A 26218-nucleotide genomic window follows, 5' to 3' on the forward strand; every position below is an offset into this window, starting at 1 on the left:
AACATGTCATATGCACTTAAATGCAGTGTTTTCATGGGAGTGGCTTAGTGTGTTTGGGGAGTGGCTGGCTTGTTCACACATTTGCCTTGTTCATCACTACGACAGGCAGAGCCGAAGGCAGAACCGGGACACACAGTGTACTACATCATATTCACTAATTGCACCATCTGTGGAGTGTTGTTGTGCTTGTTTTACAAACCCTCCAAACGCTACATTTAGCAGATGGGCTCGCGCGGCCAGCTAGCTACTTAGTTTTAAACTGGTTCACCAACTTGTTTTCTAAGTTGGAGAAATGAACTTCTGAGAAACCCGGCAAAGGATAAGGACATAATAATATCGCGTGTGCGCGTAGGTGACGAGCGGACTTACTTGGTGGTTATTACACCCGTTTGTTATAGTTTTTTTTGCTTTTTTCCCCTTCTTTTTCCTGCATCTGAAGCGCGAGGAAAAGGAGGAGGACCCACGCTCAGTCGCCGGGGTCTCGTGGCTTCTTTGTATACAGCAGCAGCTGTGTGTAAATGCATGGGCACACAGCGTCTAACTGCTCCTTGAGCGACAGCTTATTGGGCTCAGTCCAACCTTGATGTGGTCTTCCTCCGAAATGAAGCGGCTGAACCAGGCGTAGAAGAGGAATATCAAAACTTTGCTTGAAGCCCCCTTTTTTTCCTCCCCACAGCAGTATCTCATTTACCCCAACAAAGCTGGGGTCAGTTTCACTGCCTCTCTGTCTCTGTGCGCTTGGATTGTAAACGGCAGAAACAAATTGAGCTCCGTGCAGAGTAGGGCTACAGCTGCGCGGCTCCCCTCACATCATGGATGTAAGATTTTATCCGACCGCTGGTGGAAATTCTATCCCGGGAGATCCACAGAACCTGGATTTTGCCCACTGTTTGGGCTACTACAACTTCAATAAGGTGAGAGACCCCTCCGTTGTGTGCTTAAGCCTACTACTAGTTGTGTTCGTGTGTGTCCAAGCTGGTGAAACCGTGCTCCGGAGGGCTAACTGATCTGGTCTTTCCTTGAATGAGTGAAAATCAGTTGAAAAATTATCCGATTTGAAACAGGTGATAAGATCATTTAGCTAGTTTCCTTCATTTAGCCCGCTTCCTCCCTATCACCGCTGGCTTTTCTAAAGTTGCCTAATGAATTCTGCCCTCCATTGCCACAAACTTTGTTGTTGTGTTTTAATGGCAACGAGAGTACAATGCAAGTGCAGTGACTCCGTGTTACTTTTCTTTTTTTTGTTGTTGTTGTGTGGCTCAGAACAGCTTCACCGCACCGCAAAACTCAGCAGAGTGATGTGATCCATAGTCATATGCGATGTTGGATCCACAGTTTCATGTTCCTCAACATCAATGCTGGATCATTGCATCAGCAACCTACATTAGGCTACAGTGTAAAGCATTAAATGTGATTAAAGTATGATGCAGTGTATCAAGTGTCAGATAAACTCCCCTGCTCCACTGTAATCCAGTTTCATGACCCCCAATATGTTAAATAGCATGTGATAGAGATAGAGTTTGCCACATGTAAAATGTCTTGTGTGTTAGCCTGCTCTTTTTAAAAAATATTTACACAATAACATCAAAGTCATTCTCATAAATTACAGACTGTTAACTTTTAATCAGAGTATTAAACTGGCTTTTGAAAAAAAGGGAGGTTGTGCTATTTTGGATAGAGCATAAAAATGAACTCTTGATTATAAGTTTTCAACTTCTCAGCACCACATAGAAATGCACACAGAGAAAGAGAAATAGACAGCAGACTTTTTATCTGCTCTGTATGAATGTGTTCATTGTCAGCATTGCGCTGTGTTGTGCACTTATCTTATCTAAACATGGCCTCAGTAAACCCTCATACTGTCACACTAATAAAAACAGCCTCATGATGTACAACATAGTTTTCTTTCTCATGCTGGATAGCCTATTTGCTACATTTTTATATTGTTAATGTTAATGCAGGAAGTTGTTGTATTCACCTTGCTACACATACAGTGTGCAGTGCTGTTTCTGAGTTGTTAATAATAACACTGATGAGGAATGACAAGTTTATTAACTCTCAAATGTGAGACTGAGGTTATATAAAACACAGTTGATGGTTTGTGATATTTTGTCAGTGATGTAACACTTGAACTATTAGGCCAGTGATCCATCAGCAGCTTGACTCCTATGTTCCACAGCAAGAGGGAACATCACAATGACAGGCAAAAATCACACAACAGCGGCGTGCTGCTTTTATGAAGTCTAAACAATGGTACCCCCTACCTCCCCCACCCCTACACACACACACACACACACAGACCGACATACCCTCCCCCCCAAAATTATTCAGCCCTTGCAATCTGATGCTGCTCAAAACAGTTACCAGGTTTCTCACTGTTTCATCAGCTCTTTGTCATGTGGCCAAGTTGTCATATGTGCCCAATTTCATCATGTCTTCATCAGCCTTGAGAAATTTTAACTACATTGCTTTGAATTGGTGTAAGAGACGAAGTGCGATTTTATTCCTGCTCACATTCCCCAGGTCAAGTGAAATTTTCCATCTGTAACAGTAATTGGCTACAATGCAAAAGGAGGCAGAGAGCAAGAGGGAGGGTGGTGAGAAGGTGCTTATCCAGTATCTCTACCAGTTATTTCAGAGAGAGGGAGAGAGGGGGAGAGCACAAAGCTTGTATTTCATGCTAATTACAAAGCCTTTCCATGGTGAACAAATAGATTCTTTTGCATGCATCTTGCAAATAAGCCTCCAGTTTATGTGAATCAACTTGCTGAAAGGTAGCACAATGCAGAGCGGTTAGTCATCCAAAAGATGTGGCATGCTTACAAGTCACACAGAACTAAAGCATTACTTCTTACATCTATTTATAAGCTGTCACAGCACCTTTTTTTCAAACTTCTACTAGATTCACAGTTTCGATTTGAAAACAGGCAATGCCCTCTCAAAACGCTGGCACAGGAAATGTTCAATTTTAATGACAACAGAGACAAGAAGGGCCCAGAGGCACTTTGAAACATCAGAGATTCTTTTAAATTTACAGAAAAATCCAAACGAGTGGCACAAACTTAATTAGGTGCTGCAGTCATGACTAATGAAGCTGCCTGTTTTTTGGCTCTGAGATGAAGGAGAAACAGCAGTCCTGAAGAGAAACATGCCACAACTTCACACAGCTGAATAATACTCATAAAATATATTTGGCAAGAAAAATCACTTGCTGTAGATTGATAGAATAAAACTATGTTCTTTTGTGAAAACTCTCCTTAAAGCGAATGTTCTGTGATTTTTGAGACGTTAACATTCAGACTGTTCAGGTGGGCGATAGTGCTGTCACAGCAGGGTCCATTTCACCTAAACCACCCTGACTTAAGGTTGAGCACAGATCAGTTCTGCTCAAGGGCATACCCACCACGGCCCTACTTCTACTTTCAAGTTTTGTTCTCAGATTGTCTGTGTTAAAGTTTGGAAAATAATGAAGTCTAAATCACTCGTTAAAAGTTAGAGAGCCTGTGTATACATTTTAGCACATCGACATAAACTACTCATAAAAAGTTAGGGATATTGGTTTTTGGGATGCAATTTCAGAATGCACCTAAAATGCACTATAACCTTTTTATTTGTCACGTTTAACATAACGTGCTGTTAACAAGGCGATTAACCGCAAAAATCACAACAAGTGTCTGATCCATGAATCGACCACTAAATGTTCTGGTTCAGTGACAGTCTGTATTGAGACAGTCCTCTTCATCATGCTGTTCACATTTTCACATCATGAGACAAAGAAGACACCTAACAATCCATCAAAAGTACCTGGCCATTGTGAGGCTTCATACAGGATGTTCTCAGAGAGAAGTTGCCACTGAGCTTTGAGTGTCAGAGTGTCATCAGCAGGATGCAACAGAGACACAGAGAGACTGTAAGAGTCACAGAAAGGCAGAGAAGTGGACATCCTTTGGCCACATGACAAGTTCTTGAGACATGTCAGTGATGATGTGAGATAGTCAAACCTGTTTGTGGTTTTTCAGGGCAATAAGATCTTGCACAGCAACCAAAGACAAGGAGCAGTTTGGATTTGATCTTTTTTTCTTCTCTCCTTTATTTGTAAAAGGCAAACGTGACTGACTTTAATGGTCTCATGAAAAGGACCCTGTGTTATACCCATATTTATGGCCATCTGGTCCTTTTTTTTTCTAAAGGTTTAATAATGTTTCAGATACAGTATCCATTTAGTGTGGGCTTTCATTACCTCCAGGCAAAGAGAGACTGAAATTACCAACAGATGTTAATACAAACTCTTCACCTACACTGGTGCGAACACTTGAGGTTTATTTGTTAAACCAAGACCAGCACCACTGAGACGTCATAATTCTTTGTAGTTGAGAATGGGCCATACATCAGTTTTTTAATGACACTGTTGCAGGGACACATTTATAGCGAGAAAGTTTCAAACTTATGTGACCTGTATGAACTGATGTTGAGCCCTGTAAGAATAAGTATTTTACTTGAAGCTATAATCCTTAATCCCTATAGTAGTAGTTTTTAATGAAAATGCGATCACAGAAAAAAGGGAAAGAGAAATACAGTGATCGTTTTTATGAGCATGTCAGCTGAGCAAGGTAACTGAGTTTGCCATGCTGTTTGTTGTGGAAAACTACTCATGTCATGTGCAGCATGAAATTAGATTGCGATTTTAATTACTATTGACTGAATTCTTAATTAAAGCAACATTTAATAGTTTGGTTGGTTGCTTTGTAAACAGATACTCCTGTTGCTCCCCTGTTGTATTTCTGAGTAGCTGCTCACAGTATGTTTGGTCTTGTATTGAACCACACTTGCTGTTTTTACCAGTAACCACGAGTGTCATCTCATCATTCAGGACTAAAAGCTTAAGCCGTACAACTTATTCTGAAACAGATTCTCTAACTTTTCCACTTTTTATTCTGAACATTGATTAAAAAAAAAAAAAAAACTCCAGAGAATGTATTCACCATCTACTATGTCCATTCACCCATGATATGAAAGACTAACTGTGCTGTGAAAACAATGATGAGGAAGTTGTTCAGACTGTAAGACTTGACATGATGATGTAGAACTACAGCTGCAATTATCAGACGATTTTATGGAGCCTGTAAAATGTGCTGTAGGTGGAACAGAAGCCTGCTCATGGTTCATGTGGCTCCCACTGACCCGTGCATGTGTAAGGAAACCAAAAACAACAAAGATTTAAGGAGCTGGGGGCAAGATCTTGGTGAATTATAGTACTGACACAGCAGCAAACCCCTTATTGTGTCCAGAACTATAGTGGACCAAGCTTCTTTTGTGTCTGCCACCCCCCCCTCCTCTGCTTCCTTGGGAGGGAAGGGGTTAACATTCAGCTCAACCAGGGGGCCTTGTGCATCTCTCCAGTGTACACAGCTGGTGCCATTTCATCACACACATTCTAAACATATCCAAACACAACTTTAAATGTGTGTGCAGTGACGCTGTGTGTGTGTGTGTGTGTGTGTGTGTGTGTGGGTTTAACCCCAGAGGCTGTCTGCTTTGACAAACTCTATGCTTGATGGATATGACTCCAAGGTGCATGTTAAATGTTTAAGTGTCCACGAAGTGAATAGCTGATGTGTTTTGCTGAGTCTTTTAGTTGTAGCCTGTCAAGAGACATAGTTCAACAGATTTATTAAACACCTAATTTTCCCACTGAGATTGGAGAGTGTTATTTTTAGTCCGTCCACTCGAAGGCACATACTGTACTTGAAGTTCCTGCATCTAAGAATGACTGCTCTGTTTAAGCGACCACACTATACGTATGTCTATATGGAGCAGATGTCTCTCTGTGTACAGGTTTCCACTTCCAGCACTGTGTCTCAACGTGGATTTCCTGTAAACAAAGCTGATGGTGGTTTCTATGATATGACATGATATAAGTACACACGCAGTGATAGAGACATACTTGTGAAAAGTGTGCAGTTGTTTTTGAAGATTGGCTTTTAAGGGATTCACAGTGATTCTTCCTGAAGATGTTATATGGTTGTATTAAACCATGAGCCTGATAGTTTCTGATTCATGTGGCACCACATTATCACATCTGTCACTCTCTTTACTTTGTTGATCATGGTAAGATGTTGACATTGTGGTAACATGACGCATATGAACATGCACAAGCATCAAGCCAGTCTCTGAGAATTTGCTTCACTTACACTCAAGTTGTTTTTTCCAGTTTAATCTGATGTGGTGAACCTGTGGGAAACATAGCGCCAGGTTATCTGTTTTGTTTATAAGGTGGACATGACAATAAGGTTCTGAAATCTTATACAGACATAGACCATTACCTCCGATCAGCACTCGTAAAGACCTTCTGTAATCCTGCCATCACTGCTCATAAATCCTCTTCATTTCATCTCCCTGTGCTTCACTCGACGTGCTTCATTTAGACAAACCTCACACTCTGAAATAGTTTCTCCACTGCTGTGTTTGGCCGGCCCACTGTCCAGCCGACATGGCTGTAGACAAAGAACATCTCAGTCCTGTGCTTGAGGTTATGATTTCATGACCAGAGACAAATCAGGGCACAAACAGAAAGTACAGGACAGCAAGTAAAAGAATCAATTCTTAGATGTTGGTTGTCTTTTGTAGAGTGGGCTTAACATGTCTTTATGGCTTTATGTTTCTCCATGAGGATTAACCCTGGCAGTGTTTGTCCCCACTGAACTGAGACAACCGTCTCTTTCTGGAAAATGTGTAGCTACATGGTGGTTTCAAAAACATCTCTTTCAGTGATAAAGAGGATGAATGCGCAGGAGAGACACATTTGTTATTGGATTTTGATCATGTACACAGCATCGCTGCACCATCCATCAAACCATGTAAGTGCCTGAGGAAAAATAGTTTCTTTTGACATCCAATATCATACATTAACACAGGAGTTCTTTTTCAGTTGTTTTCCTCAATGAGTTGAGTGGCTATTTAAATGTTCTCTTAATGATCATTGGTTTGTCTTCTTGATTGCTTTTAATAGCTATTTTTTCTGCTATTTTATCACCATCACACAGTGGAGTTTAGATGCAGTGCAATGCAATCTGTTGCTTTAATGAAAATTGCTCCTTGCATCGTTATTACTTTTCTCCAAAATATGTTATTATTTGATGCTTCATTACTGTGCAAATGAAACATGACACACTAATAACTTCAATGTGTAATTTATTTTCATTTTGGTGATTAAACTGTATACAGTATAGCGTAAAAGAGTTATCCACACTGGTATCAATTACAATGTTGTTTTCAAACATATTTAAACAGTTTTTTTTGTGAGGAAATACACAAAGCCACAAAAGCTAAACCCTCTCCAAACACATCCATAAATCCTAGTTTCACGCAGAGACCAAACTCATCTATGAGAAAGTTGAAGGATTCTTCTTATTTTCTGTGAACACTGTGCTCCTTTGAATCAAACGAGAGATATTTTTCCACTGTGATAAACTGTTTTAATCTGGTTTTGGCTCACTTCATCTTTGACAGCCTCAACCTTGCTGACTTATTAAAAGGAAGGGGGAAAAACTCCCTTTGCCCCCAAAAAACTGCTTTTACCGTGAATTAAGCAGTTTTCAAAAGGACCAGTCAATCACTTCTGGTTGGCTGATTCAATAAGTGTTGTGTCCCTTTAGTGGTTAGCCTCGCTGTTAAGGCACATTCATTTTTAAAGCTTTCCAGAGACGCAGCCATTCCATGTTTCATAGATCTAATGTCCAATTCTCTTAATGGGCTCACAGACTGTATCAAAACATTCTGCTGTTTTCCTTTTAACTTGACTTGCTTGACTTAAGCCCTTGGCTCTTTTCAAGGAGCACAGGCCACTGACAAATGTCCTCCCGCTCACACAGTTATGGGTAATATTTTCTAGACTGGACTGGAGTTGAATTCATTGCCACGCTGTTTATATCAGACTTCTTTCCTCCAGCTGTTAGTGTTATTTTCTCTGAAGTCAGCTTCCAGTTGGGTAAATGCAGAATCACATTTTCTAAATGTATTTATTATTTGCAGCAACATATAAATTAGTCCTGTTGACCAAACTAGAATTATTTGTCGGGTCTAGGTTTCATTTTATGGTTTGATTTAGCTGTAACTATTCCCGCTAAAGCAGCCTACTCATAGAAATATTAGTCACTGTTCCAACAATTGTTCATGTATGAGTAGTGAGAATGTGAGTTTCTTTCTCATTATGGGCTGGAGGCTGCAGGTGTGTGTAGTATTACATTTTATGCAGTGTGATTAATTCACCCTTTCAGGCAGCCCCCTCCTACATCACACATTCCCATAATGCAGTGTGTTACCAGGTTGTGCTAAAAGGACTGACAATAGTAGCAGGTGTGCAAATAACCCTTAGACCTCTTGGACAAAGAGCTTAAATAATGGGGGTAAATAAAACTTTTATTTGAATGGTCAAATAGATGCCATGTTGGAGAAACCTGCCACATGGTTCAAGGAAGACTGAAAAACCTGTTTATCACCAAACCGTCCATGGAAGCATCACTTTAAAAAACATATATTTAATGATAAGACTGAATTACTCATAGCTTAATACATAAAATAAAGCCGCTTGGTCACTGTTATATCCTTTACTCACATGATTCAGTTCATGCTGGTGAGAAAACACCACAAAACATTCAGTCTGTTTTGTCGTAGTTTGATAATGTTATTGTCTGTCTGAGCATTAACTGCCATAGCAATAATACTGCTGCCTATAAAGCTAGCCCCCCCCCCCCCCCCCCCCCCCTAAATGAGCTTTAATAGTCTCACAGAATTGGAAAACTGCCATCTCACCCTGCCACAGTTAGAATGAATCTTTTATATACATGCATGTGACTGATAAGAGTATTCACTGGCATGAATAGTTTGTTTTTTTGTCAGTATTCACATTGAGTTCAAATGATATCAAGCTCTCAATACAGTGCACTGATGAAGTATTGTCTTGCTCCACTATTAAGTCCCAGAGGAGAATGAAACAGCTGTTCCAAGAAAATATGTTTGCCCTTTATGTCTTCCGTATACTGGGTTTGTCAGAAATGTGTATCTATCTTGTAGAGCCATTTCACCTTAAAAGGCCCTTCTGCACAGGAATTAAACAACAGTTGCTCTTCTCTGATCTGTAACATGGTTTTCTTCATAATTTCTTCCTCTGCTCAACTGCTCTCTGCCAATTCATCTGTCATTTTTACCATTCATATGACATCTCACCATAAATAACTACCTATAACCCAACTGAGAACTCAAAATTGTCTTAACATAACCATATAAACATTTATAATGCTTGAAATGACAGGAAGGGACACTGGGGGACTGTTGACTCCTTACATCACTCTTACGTAATTCTATTTTTGCCATAACAATGGCCTTCGTTAATGAAGAAAGCTCTCAAATATTCTTGAAATATCGTTGCTCTCAGATTTTCCATCTCATAAAAAGGATGCAGTATTCATGAATCTATCTAGTTTTTATTTGGTTGTGTGATCAAAAGGAACAATGGACATGGCCTCAGTTAAAAGCTTCTAGCCACACAATAAAGGTCCAGTCCCTGAAACCTCGGCTGGGAATATGAATGGGATCCGTGGAATTCTTGAGCCAACTTCTGATGTTTTGAGGAGTTGAAGTCAAGGCTCATTCACAGCATGTCTTCGTTTTATTGTGATGTGTGTGTTTCTGCTGGCTCGACAACTCTCGCATGTGGTCATAGTGTGGGATGGCAGCAGTAGAATCAAGATCAAGGTCTGTGAGGCCTCAACATTGGCAGGGTTTCCCTTGCTGGACAGCCACCGACGAATCTTTCAAATGACATTCCTTCCAAGGAAACTGATCCACTTCCTCATCTCTTGGAGGTTCTGACTCACGGTGTAAACTTTTCAAACACCTGAACAGCCTTGGGAGTGTGTTCTGCACTTTTTTTCTTTTTTAAATGGCTCCACTACATTTGTGTGTCTCCCGCTGATAAACAAGAAGAGAAGCTGAATGATTACACTGTTTCAAAGGCATTACAGGCAGCTGATTAAAGTGTTAGGTCGGAGTTAGCCAAGGTTAACCGTCCATAATGAAACACTTTGAAAATAATGATACGCTGCATGGTTTTATGAAGGCTTGTGGCTGCTCAGCTCAGCAGTGCTGACCTTCAGCAGTTCTGCAAGCTAATCGTAGAGACCCCACAGCACCCCTGTAGTTTCGAGACTCCATTAGCTTCTGATAGGCATCTAGGATAGCAGAGCTCGTACAACGTCTCTGAACCCATTGCTGTGTCACTGAGGTGGCTGACCATCCCTTTTAACACTCATCATGGGATATGTCTTCAGCTGCTACTTTGATTTGTGAATGTGGATATGAGGCACAGCGGGGCTCAATGGAGTTGTTAGAAAAGAGCAACTTTCACTTTTTATATTGTGGTCAATTAATAAAAAAGTGGAGGACACCATAACACAATTAACAGCTATGAAAATTGTCTGAACAGTATTAGATTGTATTGTAGAATTTGTCATTAGTCTGGATTATACTCTTGCCGGTACTTCATTTTTATATTGAAAACTGGCTGCTATCCATGCTCCATAACTACTGAGTAAGTAATACCTCTATAGAAAGACAAATAGCATTATTATCTTTGCCTAAGATGTATAACTCCTGTAAAAGTTAATCTGTGTGAAAATTGTCAGCCCTCTTACTACAACTTCTGTGTTTGTTCTTTTGCCTCATGCATTGATCTTTTCATAACAATGAGATCTTATTTCCTTCATAGATAGAGACTAAAATGTTAATTTCATTTGTCTGAGAGACATATTTATAATTGACAAATATGTGTGCTGCTCATGAAATTCTCTGGAGCAACAATAATGTTGACTGTTAATTACTAATTCAGCAGCCAAGAACTTGTGCTTGTGCAATAGCAGTTGAAATGACATAGCTACTGTCGTGTCTTGCAAATAAGTATTTTGCTGATTTGTGCTGTTTTCTGCTGTATGGATGGTTGAGAACAGCGAATGAATGCAAATTGATGTGTAATGCTCCTGGCAACACAAAGAGGCACATTCCCATTAGTTGTAGTTGATATAGTGGTGAACTATCACTAAGTTTAGCTGAATGTTTCTGAGCTTACAATAAAAGTCCCAGTTTACCCAGTCCTAGCAAAGACACTGGTTTCTGTTTGATTGTCATTAGATGGAGGGATGTTCAGCTTCACTATTAGTGGGTATTGATATTTTTAGTAGAACATATCCCTAACAGGAACTAATTAACAAATAAGAATAATTGCCCTGTTCTTTCATTCATCACCACAGCTTCTCATAACAGTCAAGCTTCAAGCAGGAACAACAAAGTAGTACATAAATCAAAGTGGTTTCCTTTGCCAAGTCAGAACCCCCTGGGAGGTACCTTGGTGCTTAATTAAAATCCAGAAGGATCATGTTGTAAGTGTAGGTGAGCGAGCCCTGAATAACAATGACAAATCATGCCCCAGAGCATTAGTGTTGTGTTTTGGAAAAGAATAACAGCATCTCTCTTTGTTTTCTACACCAAATAAACAAGATTTAATGTGAAAGAAGAAAACATTTCATTGTGGCACAAGGACTGTGGTGAATATGGCTTCTCCTGGATGTAGAACCTGCCAAAACTAGAATTGACGTATTAATCTCATAATTATCCACACAGGATTATAATGAAACAGCCCATTATTAGACATTATTTGATAGCTTACTCCTTTTCAGTGCACTGTTTATCATCCCTTTTAAGCCTTGCAATCCCTCATGTGTATGTGCCAGCTAATAATGTAACCATGTGTTTGTCACACTGTCACGGGTCATCAATGGAAAGCGGTGATGATTGCAATTTAAAGTGATCTCATGTAGGCTTTACCAACCGGTAACTAGTGACAATTACAAAACCATGGTGACACAACAATATTGGGCTAAAACTATCTAACATTAGTCCACTTGAACTACCGCAAACTAATGGTCACAGCAGACTGAGCACAGATGACTGGCAAAATCACTCTCCCCACCAATGAGATGAAAAGATGCCAAATGCTGAAATTAATTTAATATGTAACTGCATGTATAGCATTTTGGAGACTAATACAAAATCAGTAATGGCACACCGACATTCTCGTCAATGTTCTCTACATTGTGTGTATTGCGGGATGTCAGAGGCCATGGCGGCAGTCCTCGGGGCTGTTGTCCCTGATCTTTTTGAGTTTCTAGATCTGACAGTCCTGCAGTGACCAGGCCAGCCAACACTGACTGGTCTCTGGGCTACAGCCAAAGATATTGTTGTAAATCATCAGATGAAAGACGACGTGGAATCCCATTTTCCAGGGACAGCAATTGAAATATAAACTGTCCTACATACTGCATACTGCTGTTTCTGCAAGCATCATAATTCTGATGTGCACTGGCTCTTAGGAGAGGCTAAAAAAAGAAAAGTACATTAAAAAGGGAATGTGTGTAGTTATCAGCAGAAAAAACCTCTCCCAAGTCAAATCCGCTCAATTACAGAGCTCTGGAGAGCTATCCCCAAGCAACCCTTCCACTGGCTAATCAGTCACAGCAAATTGCAGTGGTGAATATTTCAGACTCGACAGATTTGAATAAAGACATCATGATTATTTCACTATTGTACAGTACCCTCAAATAATTTCAGAGGCCCTTTAGCTGGAGCCAGCATAAACTGCATAACTCCTTATTTAAGTACGGGGGGGGGGGGGGGAAGTCAGGGGAGAAAAGCAAACACAAGTGCTGTCAGTCAATGTGGTGAGCTAATTGGTTCGATCTCTTTAGCGAAGATGAATGAAGAGATTAACTCTCCCTATGTGTCCAGTGAATCTCCCCCTCTGGCTCCAGGTAAATTAGCTGATGACAAGTTGACAGTGGGAATTCTGTTTCTCACTGCAAATTAAAGCTGCGATCAGCTTTTACAGCAGGGTGCCCCCTGTTGAAATCACTGATCTCTGTCATTATAGGTTTTGTTATACCTGTATATTGATTCATTTGATTAGTGGCATTTGTCTTACAGATTTGCACCTGACAGACATGAGAAACCCTGATACATGCATTTAAGCTTATGTTACTGCTGTCAAGTTTTTTCCATTTAGGTGTTAATCATTTTTGTATATAACCAACAAGATGCCGGGAGATATGAGCTGCAATATCACATGTTCTGATGCCCTGTGCAGGCTGTACCTACTGGCCAGAAATTCAGAGAAACGGGTCAAAAATGAGCCTAATGAAGACAAATGAAGAGTGATAGGGGAACATGTGCACTGGAAGGTGTGAGTGCAGAGCAGACTGTGCCCTGCTCTCATTTATTTTAGTGGAGAAACTCACAGCATGATCCTAAAATAGAGGTCAAGGCTCAAATACAGAAATTTTCAGCGACTCCTTTTTTAGCTGCCTGCAGTAGAGAAATGGGATAAAAGTGTTCAGAGGGAGCTGTGGTCAAAGGAGGAAATCAATACAGCTGTAAAGAAGGGTTGTACAAATACAACATATACAATTATTTTAAATTGTAAAAAGACAGAGTCAGGGTTACTTGCTTGTATGCTCTTTCATGTGTATGAGAGGGAATGTTGGAAGGGCTTGTCAAAATTTAATCTACAGGATATGACAACCGTTGCGTCTGCACATTTTACAAATGATTGTGGTTCATAGTTTTTTTTTATGTAATGCGTTTCTTCTGCTTATATACCGCACAAGTGCAAGATTTGTATGGCAAATGGACTTTCACCAGTTTGCCTGATCAATGGGGAAATTGGACACACACTGACAAGTGTCATCAACAGAAAATATTTTTAAATAAAGCTAGAATAGAGTTGTTTTTTCTCATGTGAACACTTTGCTAAGTTACCTTGTTCTTTTGAAAGCACGTCCTCAATACACAGCAGACCTTCGGGTTTCTGTGTGCCTTTGATCTCCCACCTGTCGTTTTTACACAGCGGAAAGGAATCATTTTTGCATTATGACTAAAAGATGTGTAGTGCGTCTTTGTTCCAAATCTCTTTAAATGTCAGTGCAATGATATGGAATCAAAGTTGAAGCTTAGTGTTTGTAATTATTCAAAGCTGGTATCTTAATCTCTTGGTGCTTTTGAAGTAGGAAATGTTAAAGTGACATTTTGAGTTTAACTACTGTTAAAAACATTAGTGAAGCACTTAGCCTGATGGTTGCTGTCACAAGAAAAACAATGTCTGCAACTCAACAGCTGTCAGGTTTGCTAATGATGTCCTGGTGTGCTGTCAATCTAGCAGATGAATGGACAATAGTATGCCAAAGAGAAAATGCTTGAAATAGCTAATTGCTTCTAAGAGCCTTCTCAACCATTCTGTGACTACTATGTTTTCACAGATGTCTTTTCCAGCTGCTATTTCATTATGGAACTCAAAGACGGTAGAGAAGCAATGCGCTGGCTTTCTTGATGGCTCTGTGTTGTTGCACATCAAGTCGTAATGATTATAGATACATTATTGCCGCCGCAGTGGGAGATAAAAACAAAATGGCACGTGCGGAGATGGCACAAAGCAAAACATCCATATCTCTGCATTTTCATTATTTCACCTAATTTGCCCCAGTCATTCTGTTAATCTCTGCCAACTTGTTGATTGTCAGTTTGGAGACACATTTCTGGAGAAGAGCCCGAGAGTATTTGCAGCCGGACCTCTGTCAGTAGCGCCAAGCAACACAGCCACAAATTGGAATGTGGTACAGCTCTGGGAAAGCAGCCAAGATTTAAATTAGACAATAACCTCTGCTCTCTCTATATTGCCTCTCTTTTCCAGCTGCAGGCCTAGCCATTTGTTTAATACAGTCAGCCCTGTAGTATATAATAGACTGATATATGAGTCACCGCTCAGCAGTTTGTGTTTTTCAGATTTATAGAGATTGAACAACTGGTCGGTTTGTGCTTACTGTGGACTTATGGTAAGAATAACAGAAAAGACACAGGTTGCACACCAACTTGAAAAGTTATTGTCACAGTACACAGGAAGGTTTTAAAATCTATTACTGGACTGAAATGGCTAAAAGTGTAACATCTAACTGGCTGCACCCCATCCTCCAAATAGCTTTAAAACGTTTACATTTAGTGTAAAGAGTAAAAAAAAAGGACCATCCCTAGAAAGAGTGTACATTTCTTAGTATTAGTATCAACACCGTACTATAGATTAAGGATTCACTGGACTGAATATCTTGTTATGATTACTCTCAATATTTTGGGCTTTTCTACCTATTGTTTTTATTCACTAAATCGAATATCTCCCTCTTCCTGCCATTACTCTATACGAAATAAAGGATTGTGTCGAGTCCATCACTAAAAGCTCTTGACTGTGCACATTTCCAAAGCTGGTTATAATGAGTGTATTAGCCAGTGACGGCACACAGGGAATAGAAAAATGCATCTGTGCTGCTAAAGCAATAAGAGAGGACTCCACTCCCAGCAGCTTTCAATAGAGCTTTATGTGGATCCAAGTCCCAGAGCTCATAGCCACACGACAAACTGAGAGAAGTAGCACAGCCATCACCATTAGCGCCACCAAAAACAAACCCATTTCCAGTTACAGAAAGCCGCTTTTCTTTTGTATGACATTTAACCATGTAATGTTTAGTTATTGGCTTCCTTAACCCCAGAGCAGCCGTCTGCTCTGTTGTAGAAGAGTGACAAACAGAGCAGAGTAAGCTTGGTTCAAATCCACACCTCTGATACCATCTTGAGTTGGAGTTGCTTCAAAGCTGCCGAGAGTAAACAGCCTTGAGACATGGCTTAGCAGTAAGAGCAAGACAACACCACCAAGCCAAGCCTTTCTCATGTAGCTTCCTCAAGAGCTGTGTGTCCATGCAACAGCAGCCATTGTGAGAAAGCTACACCATGTTTCTGAGGCTCTCTCCATCATCTAAGCCCCTTTGTGGCTGTGGGCCAATGGCTTTGCACCCAGTCAGATCAAAGATGGCACCCCATTTAGCTTGCGCTTTCTTTTAGGATTTGCTCTTGAGAGTACTGAGCAGACTCAACAGCTAAAAAAGAGAGAGAAAAAAACGTGATGTTGGATGTTGACCTGCATAGTATTGAGACTACTGGGCTCAGGCTATGGGTCCGTTATGACGAATGCTGAGACCATCTTTGTTTTGGCAGCAATTGCAAGTCTTAGCCTTAGAGAAAACAGTAGCTATGGTGAACCTCAGTGTATTTTAGTTCCATTGTGTAACACACTGGCATTGGATGAAGCTGTGGATGAAATTATGGTGTTAATGTGTTAGTGTATTGACGCTATGTTGGGTCTTATATCAACATTTACACTTAAAACTTGATGACAACGAGTTTTTGGATATTAACATTATTAAAGAAATGAGGAAAAGAACAATTCAAAATAAGAGTCGTCTTATTTTTAGCTGTGCTAGTGATGTGGCAGTGTTGGTCTGTCGGCCTGCGCACCACTTTGGTCTGGACTGAAATATTCTTAACAACTTTTGGATGGATTTCCACGAAAGTTTGTTCAGACCTTCATGTGGTGCTACAGTGAGGGAGTGATATTTCATGATAAGATCCCAGAAATCAAATGGCCACAGTGCTGTCAAGCATGAGGAGAAGAGTGCTGTAAAAAATAATGTGAGTGGCAGCTTTCCTGCTGAACTAATGCATTAACTTGTGCAATAAACTCAGCTGTTCTTATTTGCAAGTACTTTAAAAGACATGCAAAGATCTTACAAATGCTGTCTCACCCTGGTCTGTTTGCATCTCTATGTTATCACCCTTATACACCATGTCTGAGCTTAATGTAAATTTAGCCCCAAGGAATATTCTGAATGCACCAACTATAACTCGCCTTTTACTGTCTGTCAACACGGCCATAATGACTGGGAAGCCTGAAAAAACATAATACATATTTGCTGAGCTGTGAAATCGCTCAAAGTTTTTCCTTTTATTTTGATAGTTAAGCTTGTCATTTTGGTTGGATATGCAAACTTAGTTTAATGCCCCATGACAGAATTGTAATGTTCCTGCACCATGAAGTGTAATTTGAAGAACACAGGCTTTGCCTTTTGGGTTTGCTCATGACAACCTCCATCTATAAAGGCTAGCTTTTACATTTTAGAGATGTTGTTGATGACATCTTCAATCAAAAGTTAAAGGTCTAAATTTCAACCTGCACCTCCAACATGTATAAGGCAGGATGCAGAGTTCACAAGGCCAAGGGGTTTAGACTGTTCCTTGAGGTTTGAGTTTACTATCGCAGAGCAAGCTGTGATGACAACAGCTCAGACCACAGTGGTCAGTGTGGTGTGAGAGAGGAGATAAATCTACACAGCCTGAAAAAAACTGTCATCAGCTTGATTCAGATCCCAGATAAGACTTGGACTTTTACTCATGCTGGATGCTCTGGACGGCTGTTAAGGTACTCACACTGAGAAGCGAAGGAGGAGTGAGATGCTCACAATGTACTTCCCCTCGATGCTACCTTATGTAGTTGAGGACTAGCGGTCCTAATGGCGGAAGACAGTGCTGGGCTGGGGGAGTAATGATTTTAGCTTTAAACTGAATTACCAATCGATTCGGCCTGCAGATCAGAACACAGCTTGCGAGCTGACTGTGTGGACATGCTGTGTTGTGGAGTCGCTTTACAAATTGACTGCTGCACACATAGGAGGGAATATATCTATATATGTCAGCTCTGCGCTGCATGTGCAGCAGCCTGCTGGGCGTGAATAGGCCTTGTGATCACCAGAGAGGCAGCTGCAGAGTGTTTATTCTGAATTGGGTTGTAAATGAGCATGTATTTGTTGAGGAGGACCTCGGGAATCAGGAGATAACTTTTTCAGAGGCTTCAACAGGCTCAAGCAGGATTGCAGGAAAGCAAACGGAGCTGCTCTTTTGAGACTGAAATCTCCTTTGCCGAGAGAGTGGCTCTAACCTGGCCATACGCCGAGCCTTAAAGGAAATTGCATAAAATAATACATAGCAAATTACTGTGGGTTTCTCAGGATTGGAGGTTGAGTTTTAACTGTGGTGTTTTTGCTGTCTTTTATGGAGACCACTGGAGACCATATTAGCACAAGTGTCATGTTCCAGAGAACACATGGTAGGCTGTGATTACTGAGCTCAAGCTGAACTGTAAAATCGCTTGTCAGCAGTTGATATGTTTCTGGAAAAGCCCGGGCGCTTGATTGAATTAGTTTGGTGTCTATTGGTGGGGAGAAAGAATGTGTCCAATTTGGTTACCTGCTGACAGACAGCACTGGTATTGTGAATTTTTGATTGTACTGTAACACTAAAGTACAGTCTGCTGAAGCTCGTTAGAATTTTCTTTTTTGTATTAAAATATTATGTAATCATCATTTTTACCAGTGACTCTGTTAATATAATGATTATTCAATGAGCACTGACAAAGCAGTATTGTATGTTCAGATGGAAAAAGGCAGAAAGTGGTGCATGTTTCTCCATTTGTATGCAGAGATGGCAGCAGTGCTATCAAGCGCTCTTCAGGCATGTATTCTGTGGATCTTGGTTGTCCAGTTCATGTTTACTGATAGGATCTGTGTGGTTACTCCATCATACTGGGGGTGAGATGGGGTCATGTTGGTGCAATATTGTGTTTGCCCTGAGGTTGAAATAATTTTGTTTGCTATAATAGCTGTAAAACACCTTATTTCCCACTAGACATTCTTTCATACAAATATTCCTGCACTGGGATTTAAAAAGTGGGAGAGATCAAGCATCGGAATTACATCTGTTTCAGTCAAAAATATAAAAAATAGGCAGTGTGCATGTTGATATTTGTTGTTTAAATTTATGTCCTTGATGTGTTATCTTGACTAAGAAAGACGAGAAGGGAAGTACTGTGCATTTACAGCAACATGTAGAAATTCATATTTATCCCATTCGCTGCGAGGTTGCTTGGTTTTCCGTCTGCCTGCGATCATGCAGACAGTGGAGTCTTTTCACATCAGGATCAGGGTCCATGTAAGCTCTTAATTCTCTCCTGTTAAACAGTTATTGAAGAAATGTGCTGGTGGTGCAGAAGGAGAAATAAAAACACTGAGTGCCCAGTGTTTGCTCTGCCATGTAGCCATGCCTGGCTCTTAGTGCGACTCATATTACAGAGCACCTTTAACTGTGAATTCACTCTGTTAATAAAAGCCCCCTAAAGCTATTTAAAGCACTCTTCTCAATGGTTTCCCTATGGTTCCCTTCAAGAAGTACATGACTGATTTTTGGAAATGTGAAGACTTGTAGTGAGATGGTTGTTGCTTGAATGCACGTAACGTCACCGCCTGAGCTGTTGCTATAGTGCTTTACGAGACAGTTAAGGACAGTTTTTTTGGGTCATGAGCATGTATCCTACGTAATCCAATGATTCCTTTCCCCAGTTTTTCATTTTTGTTACATTTCTGTCACAAAAATGCTTCTCACTGCACACACACACACACACACGGCTGTTTGGCCCCTCACATAGCTGCTGCAGCTCTCGTCTAACTCGTCACATCATTTTAATTACAGAGCCTTCATTGTTTGCACTGACCCATTTTAGCGCGGTCCCTCACCGTCAGCTGCATGGTCCCTCCAATCACACTTAATTTCATCTGGCATTTGACTCAATCGGCACTGCCGCGAACATGAGCGCTGACTGCCTTCACCCCCAAAAAATGACTTGGGAATAACAATAACAATCTCCACACACTGCTCTGGTCGTCCGTCGAGGCCTTCAGCCCCGGCTGCACCGCAACATGGTACAGCTTTTAATGGAGAAGATTGATACCAGTGGCTGGGGACATTTCTTGGGATGTTAGTCACAGATCTCAGAGGAGATTTGGAACTGCTCTTAAAGGGCCCTGGAAACACAATAAAGCGTGACTCACAGAGACAGAGCCCAGGGAGTTTCACACTACTAATTAGTACTTGGACTTAACTTGATTGTGTTTTCTCTTATGAAGCTAATGTGATTCGGATCAGTGTCCATGCTTACAATATGTTATTCAACCATACCTCTCAATGTGGTGTTTGTTTAAATACACATTTCTCAGTGAGTTATCAACACTTGCATGTTCGTGAAGGTGTCGTCCACATTAACCAGTGTTGTGTAACATGGCGAGTAATTGAGTTTAAAATGTGTGACTGTTAATGCTAGCAAGAAGTTTGCCTTTCTCACAGTTTCCTTCCAGGAGAGTAAACAAGCATCATTTCTAGAGAGAGGATTACAAATCAGTCTATATTTCTCTGGGACTTTCCCAAATTATCAAGGAATTATTTACAATGAAGAGCAATTGTCTGCTCTCTGTAAAATCTTATTCACATCCAGAGAGACACGGGGATAGAAACAGAGACACCACTGCACGAAGCCCTATCTCCCCCACAATCAGAACAATGTTCCTAGTGCTTGAATAGAGAGGGATATCTCTGAGACTTCAATTTGTTATCTAAAAGAAGAGGGGGGGACGGAGTAGCACTTCCGAGATAAGCCGAGCATAAGGTTAATTACCAGCCGAGTGGCTGACGTAACCCAGCCATGTCATGTCTCAAAGTTACACACAGCTGGGAAGCAAAGGAGGGCTAGCTATTGACAGATGTTTCTCACTTGAGGCCTGTGAGTCTCTGTGTGTGTGTGTGTCTTTTGTACATTCGTGAGCATTTGTGCAAACATGTAAACCCCAGTGCTGGAGTCAGATATAGTTTAGTGGGGCAGCTCCAGGTAAGACGGCACCAGAGGCCTAGACAGCTCAAACCACCTGCTTCAGCAACTGCTAGCAGAGCTTGTGGCTCCCCTTCTCACTGGTGCGTAACACTGTTAACATTTCTGCTGATTCTCCACTCTCTCTCCAGGGCATAGACTAATTAATGGATACCATTCGCAGTTGATTAGCAGCAGCTCTTTCGGTAATTACATTCGCATACTAACCACTCGGAAGAAAAGGAGAAAGCAGAAGAAAAAAAAACACAGAGGGCTAGAAAATATATTAATGCACTTCTCAGTTCGCTCTGATCTTAATTTGTTTCCACTATTGTTTGGCTTCTGCTCAGATAAGAAGCCTTTTTTTTCGCTCTGTCTTTTGGAGTTCCTCATCACTCATAATGTTTTAAGAGAGTGACTTTGTAATAAACACACAAAAGAGATTACTGCAGAGCTTTGTTGAGAATGGGAAGAGTGTTCTCAGTGGAACCTCATGAAGACGCAAACGCGCTGTGATTCTTTCTCCTCTGAGCCGTGTAGGCTGGGTTTTTGCACTCCTCACTCACAGAGAGGTGCATTGTGCTCCTGGGCCCAGCTGCTAGCCCATAATTCTTCATTCTATGTCCCATTGTTCCTACCTGTCAGCATGGTTGTGCCTCCAAAGAAAGGAAGTGGCTGCCATTTTGCCAGCAGGCTATGTGTGGGTTGGAGGGTTTAGGGTGATGGGGGTGTTGTGAAAACATGTTATTTCCTACCAAAGTACAGGGTATTAATAGCTTATCAATTGTCTTAAATAGTGAGGTGTCTTTTGCAGCGTGGCTTTCTTTATTGGTTTTGCACAGTTTTTACTCTGAAATCTACTCTTGTATTAACAGGTAAATGCTTGGCTTTATTGGGTGTATCCATAAGCATACTGTAGATAAATGTAAATCAAGTCAAATTAATTGTTAAACACAGCTCTACCCATATTAAAAACACTCCCCACCTCCTTATTTCCCCTCAGTATCACACCTCTCCCATAGGTTATTTGAAGTTAATAACCTGCCATTGCATCTTGATACTTGGCTTTGTGATGCAAACATACACTTAATTGCCATCCCACAAGAGCTGAATAGCCAGACCAGATTCTCATTACCCCTGTTCCAATCGGCCTGGGCCTCTCACACGCCTCTTGTCATGTCACAATAATGGCAGAGTGGCAGAATGTGTCGGTGCACGCACGGAAAGGGGTTAACCCAATGTGTAAACATCTAGAACGGAGTGTGACAGTCTGTTTAAGTGACAGGTGTCCCTTATCAAAGGGGAGTGGCTTATGTTACATTGGGTTTTTACTTGGACACCATTGTACTGATTGTGTTTTTTTTCTTCTTGTTATTAATTTCAGTTCCAGAATAACAACAACTACATGAACATGGCGGAGGCCAACGGTGCCTTGCTGGCTGCTGGTGATGTGAGTATATTTTACTTTTTTAAATACTAAAATTCCCCCTTTTGAACATGAGAAATTCAGCTAAAACTTTGTGATATCAGTGCTGTAAAAGTTAAATTCTCATTTTCATACTAGGTACATTTATTTTTCATTTAGTCTGATCTTAGATGTCATGATATTGCTCTTCTATTAATATTACTTGGTGATATTTAAGGATATGTAGATTGGCAGAGTACAAACCAATATCATGGAGCAGTAACCCTGTTTCATATAATAAATCCCTCTACAACATCCATATTAAATTCTGATTTGAATTTTCCAATTTTTATCACGGGCAACATTATTCTTATTACATGAAATTCTGTCTGCTTTGATGTCGCCTGTTGGGAGACCCACACCAAAACTCCAAGCTTAGGAAAAGATGAGCTATAGGCTCAGCCTATATTGTCTCACAGTAACTTCAGAGAGCTGAGGCTGATGTGATCTGACTACCTCGACTGCACTCTCCAAGATAAAGTGATATCTCAGGAAGCTGGGGATATAAGCACCTATTTTCTTCCTCCCTTTCAAAGATATAATGAAGGAGCCCAAAGAGATTCTGTAGTTCTTTCACTCACTGAGCCACTCTATCTGCTGCCACTTACAAAAAGTGAAATGTCACCAGCAATCTTTGGCTGCAGAGCTACTGTAATAACTCACTGCACTGTACTGCTGCATTAAAAGTAAGAAGTGGATAGTTGTTTCTCTGGGGATAAATAAGCATCTTTCTGAGCTATAGAAGTCCTAACAGTGTTTCTAAATTTACCCGTTTTATTTCTCCTCCACCCACTCTGCTGCCCTGTCATTATGGACAAGTGCACCAAAAATACCCATCATCCTTTATGGTTCAAACGGACCAATCTCATCCAGTTTAGCAGAGGAGATTAATCTGGTTTCAAAACCCACAGCATCAGTGCACAGCTCCAAAACACTCTGATAGATGTCATTGTGAAACGTATTGTTTTCATTCATGCCAGTCACAACAGTTGGGATGCAACAGTGAAATTCAAGCTCAAAAGTGTTTGGAGCGCGTGACCTCATGTTCATAAAGTGGCCGCCACACAAAGCCACGGGGTGTGACGGAAGAAGTTTGATTTTCCCCCACATTTGTGCTGAGTGGACCCATCCTCTGTATCCACGGGCTGCTGGGGCCCACTGCAGCGGGGACCACGCCGACACAAGCTGCTTGGAGAGCATTCAGTCCCCAGCTGCGAGGGCCCACTGTGACAGTCAGGGGAAAAAGGGGGATGGGCTTGGAGAAGGAGGTGGGGGGGCTCCTTGATAAAAACAGCCTAGCTCATTTGCATTTTATCAAAAGGAACAACTGTTTCCAGTGTTAAGGCACAGATGGTATTGTGCTTAGAGAGAGAGAGGGAGAGAGAAAGAGAGGTCTTCAGCATAGATTTTTCTTTTCAAGCGCTGGAGTGTACAAAGTATTGTTTGTTGCAACCTGAGCTAAAGTAAGATTAAAGTAACTTCCTCTTTGAGTTGTGAAGCTTCACAGTATCACCACTTTAATGCTATATTAATCTACTTAATGTGTCTGCCTTTGGCTGGGGGCACAGGAAAGCAAAAAGAAGTCTTCTTCACGAGGGCTTCCTGCTGAAAAGCTAAGTTTGACAGAAAAGTTAAATCTATTTCACCACATTTGCTGTTGTTTTCAAACAAAATCAGACCAAGTTTTTGGATAAATAGATGCAAACTTTGTGTATTTTATGAAGCTACTAGGGATGCACATTTTGAATTTTTTTTCTGACCGATAACCGACGCTCGTTAACCGATTATTAACCGTTAACCGATAAGATTAAGACACTTGCGGCGCACGGCCGTTAAATACACACGTGCGCCGCCACAGCTGATCAGTGTGCTCTGCCTCAGCTGATCGCGCTCATATGGAGGTTAGATCGTCCAATGTAGAACTGTTTTATAAAGTGCAGCCAAACACCAGGCTGAAGGAACAGCAGAGCTCCTCTGACAGCTCCTCTGTGGAGCTGCAGGAGAGCTGCAGGTGAACAGGCTGGAGAGCAGCGACGTCCTCGTCCTCTTTTTTTATTTTTATTTTTTTTTCAGCGCCGTAGTTACAGGTGATTCACATCTATGTCCATGTAGGTACATTTATTGTCTGACCTTCCTTCACTGGGGCTGCTGCTGCACATACTGTCAGTCCTCCTGTATAACTTTTTGCTGGGAAATATGGCTGAAGGCACGTGAACTCTGCACGTGTCGACACGCCCCCATGAGTTGACGACATAAGGAGCTAATAAAATAAATAAATAACGATAGTATTAATCGGTCAAAGTTCTTGTTATCATGTGCATCCCTAGAAGCTACTAAGCTACGATGCTTGTTAGATTCTCCACAATAGTATTGTAATGTTGATGTGGTGGGAATGATGACACCAGTCAACAACCTGCAGCCATTATTTTCAGCTCAGTGCAATGTGAGCTTCACCTCCTGAACCTTCAGGGTTCTGAGATAATGTTGAGTGCTAAAAACATGGTGTAACAATAACAGAAGTAGAGTCATAAAGCCAGTGAATTTACTAAGTAATGTATGTTGTTCAACTTAACCTAAACATTTCCTCTCTGAAGTACGCTAATGTTATTGGACACAAGATACCAATCACACCAGGCCAAGTGAAATTGAAGCAACAACATCCCAAGAGTGCTGAATTTACTGCAGCTGTGTTTTACTGCTTATGAATTGAAGTTGTCATTTGTAGGAGGAAGAATGCGTAATTTCCTTTTTTAAAGGCTGTATGGTTTCAATTTAACATATAGTGCAGTTTGTGTTTTTATACTTCAAAATGAAATCATCAAAATATAAACCTGTTTTCATATTGATGCTATTTTCCTAACTACATTTACCCTAGATTGGAAAGTTGTTTGTGCTTGAGGCAGAATGCTTCTACATCAGAACAGCAGACGCGCATTTGCTGTTTTGATGGCCGGTGTATCATTTACCTTATGCACTTAGAGGATGAGATAAGATGACCTTGGTGTGCCCAGTAAAGCATACATCCTAGCAGGGAAAGCTTGACTGCTCCCCTCAGGGAAAGGGATACTGTACACTGAGATTGTGTTCCACTCAGATGTATCACCTTACCTTCCCAATCAAATTAGAGATGTGTAATGAACTATAAATATGTAGAAATTGACTACAAATGATCGAAATTTGAAATAATGTTGATTAGGGGTGCCATGGTTGATGTTGTCATTTGAGTAGCTGCACTCTGCCTGTCTAGATATTTGAAACTGGATCCTCAATCCTGCCTCTATTGATTCTGAGGCCTGTTTTATGCAGTAATTGCATACTGCTGCCTTTAACAAGTCTTGGTTATTGCATCTGTGAATTGCATTACTACATATATTGAAGGACTGGGAATATTGCCTGAAAAGCTTTTTCTTCCTCTTTGTCCTGATATTGAAAGAGTATCATGGCAGCAAAGGGAGAAACCATCTGAGGGGAAAAGTCATTGATACACGTTCCCTAGTCACTTTGTTGTAAGGTTTTATTTATATGTAGAGTTAAAACAATATCCTCTATAAACCATCTTATACTGTTTCCCACAAGAAGAGCTTTGGGTCTAAAGTTCTGTTAAAGATCTTAAGGAAACGAAACGTTGGTCTTGTTTCTGCACTAAGTAAATTATTTGCATCACCAGTGACTCGTGTGCTCCAGGTTCCTCTTTTCGTTTCCTTAAGTTTTTGGTCCTTCCTGAGAGCACCGACCTCCACCTGTGGAGTGGCTGCAGCGCACAGATACTCCTTCCTTATTCTGTTAAAGATCATTCTCCTCCATCCTAGCAGCATTTAGGGAGTAGCTTCTCTTGTCTTAAGTATTTTTCTTTTTCTTTTTTTCTTTCTTATTTTTTCTTTCTCTATTTTCTTTCTCTATTTTCTTTATTCATTATGTTTTTATGTTCACATCCTTGATCCTTGTTATTCAATTTGTCTATTCTGTGTGTTAGACTTACAGTATATGGGAAGGGGTTGTATGTGGGAGTGGGGGAGCAAGATGTCTGTATTTGTGAAATATTATGTATGTCTATAATGTAATGTAGTGTAATGTTGTCATGT

The 26218-nt window shown here is 40.7% G+C and overlaps 1 protein-coding gene across 1 annotated transcript in view; it reads left to right on the plus strand.

Annotated features, from left to right (window-relative positions):
- The first annotated feature begins 393 nt into the window (after positions 1 to 393).
- tox3 (TOX high mobility group box family member 3) overlaps positions 394 to 26218 on the plus strand; it is a 39265-nt gene continuing 13440 nt past the window's right edge. The window contains exons 1-2 of the mRNA XM_083992440.1: positions 394 to 914; positions 22056 to 22121. Of these exons, the coding sequence (XP_083848566.1) occupies positions 813 to 914; positions 22056 to 22121 (168 nt within the window). The 5' untranslated portion in view covers positions 394 to 812. The remainder of the gene's footprint in view (positions 915 to 22055; positions 22122 to 26218) is intronic.

This window comes from Trachurus trachurus (genome assembly GCF_905171665.1).
Source record: "Trachurus trachurus genome assembly, chromosome: 3".
Lineage (NCBI taxonomy): Eukaryota > Metazoa > Chordata > Actinopteri > Carangiformes > Carangidae > Trachurus > Trachurus trachurus.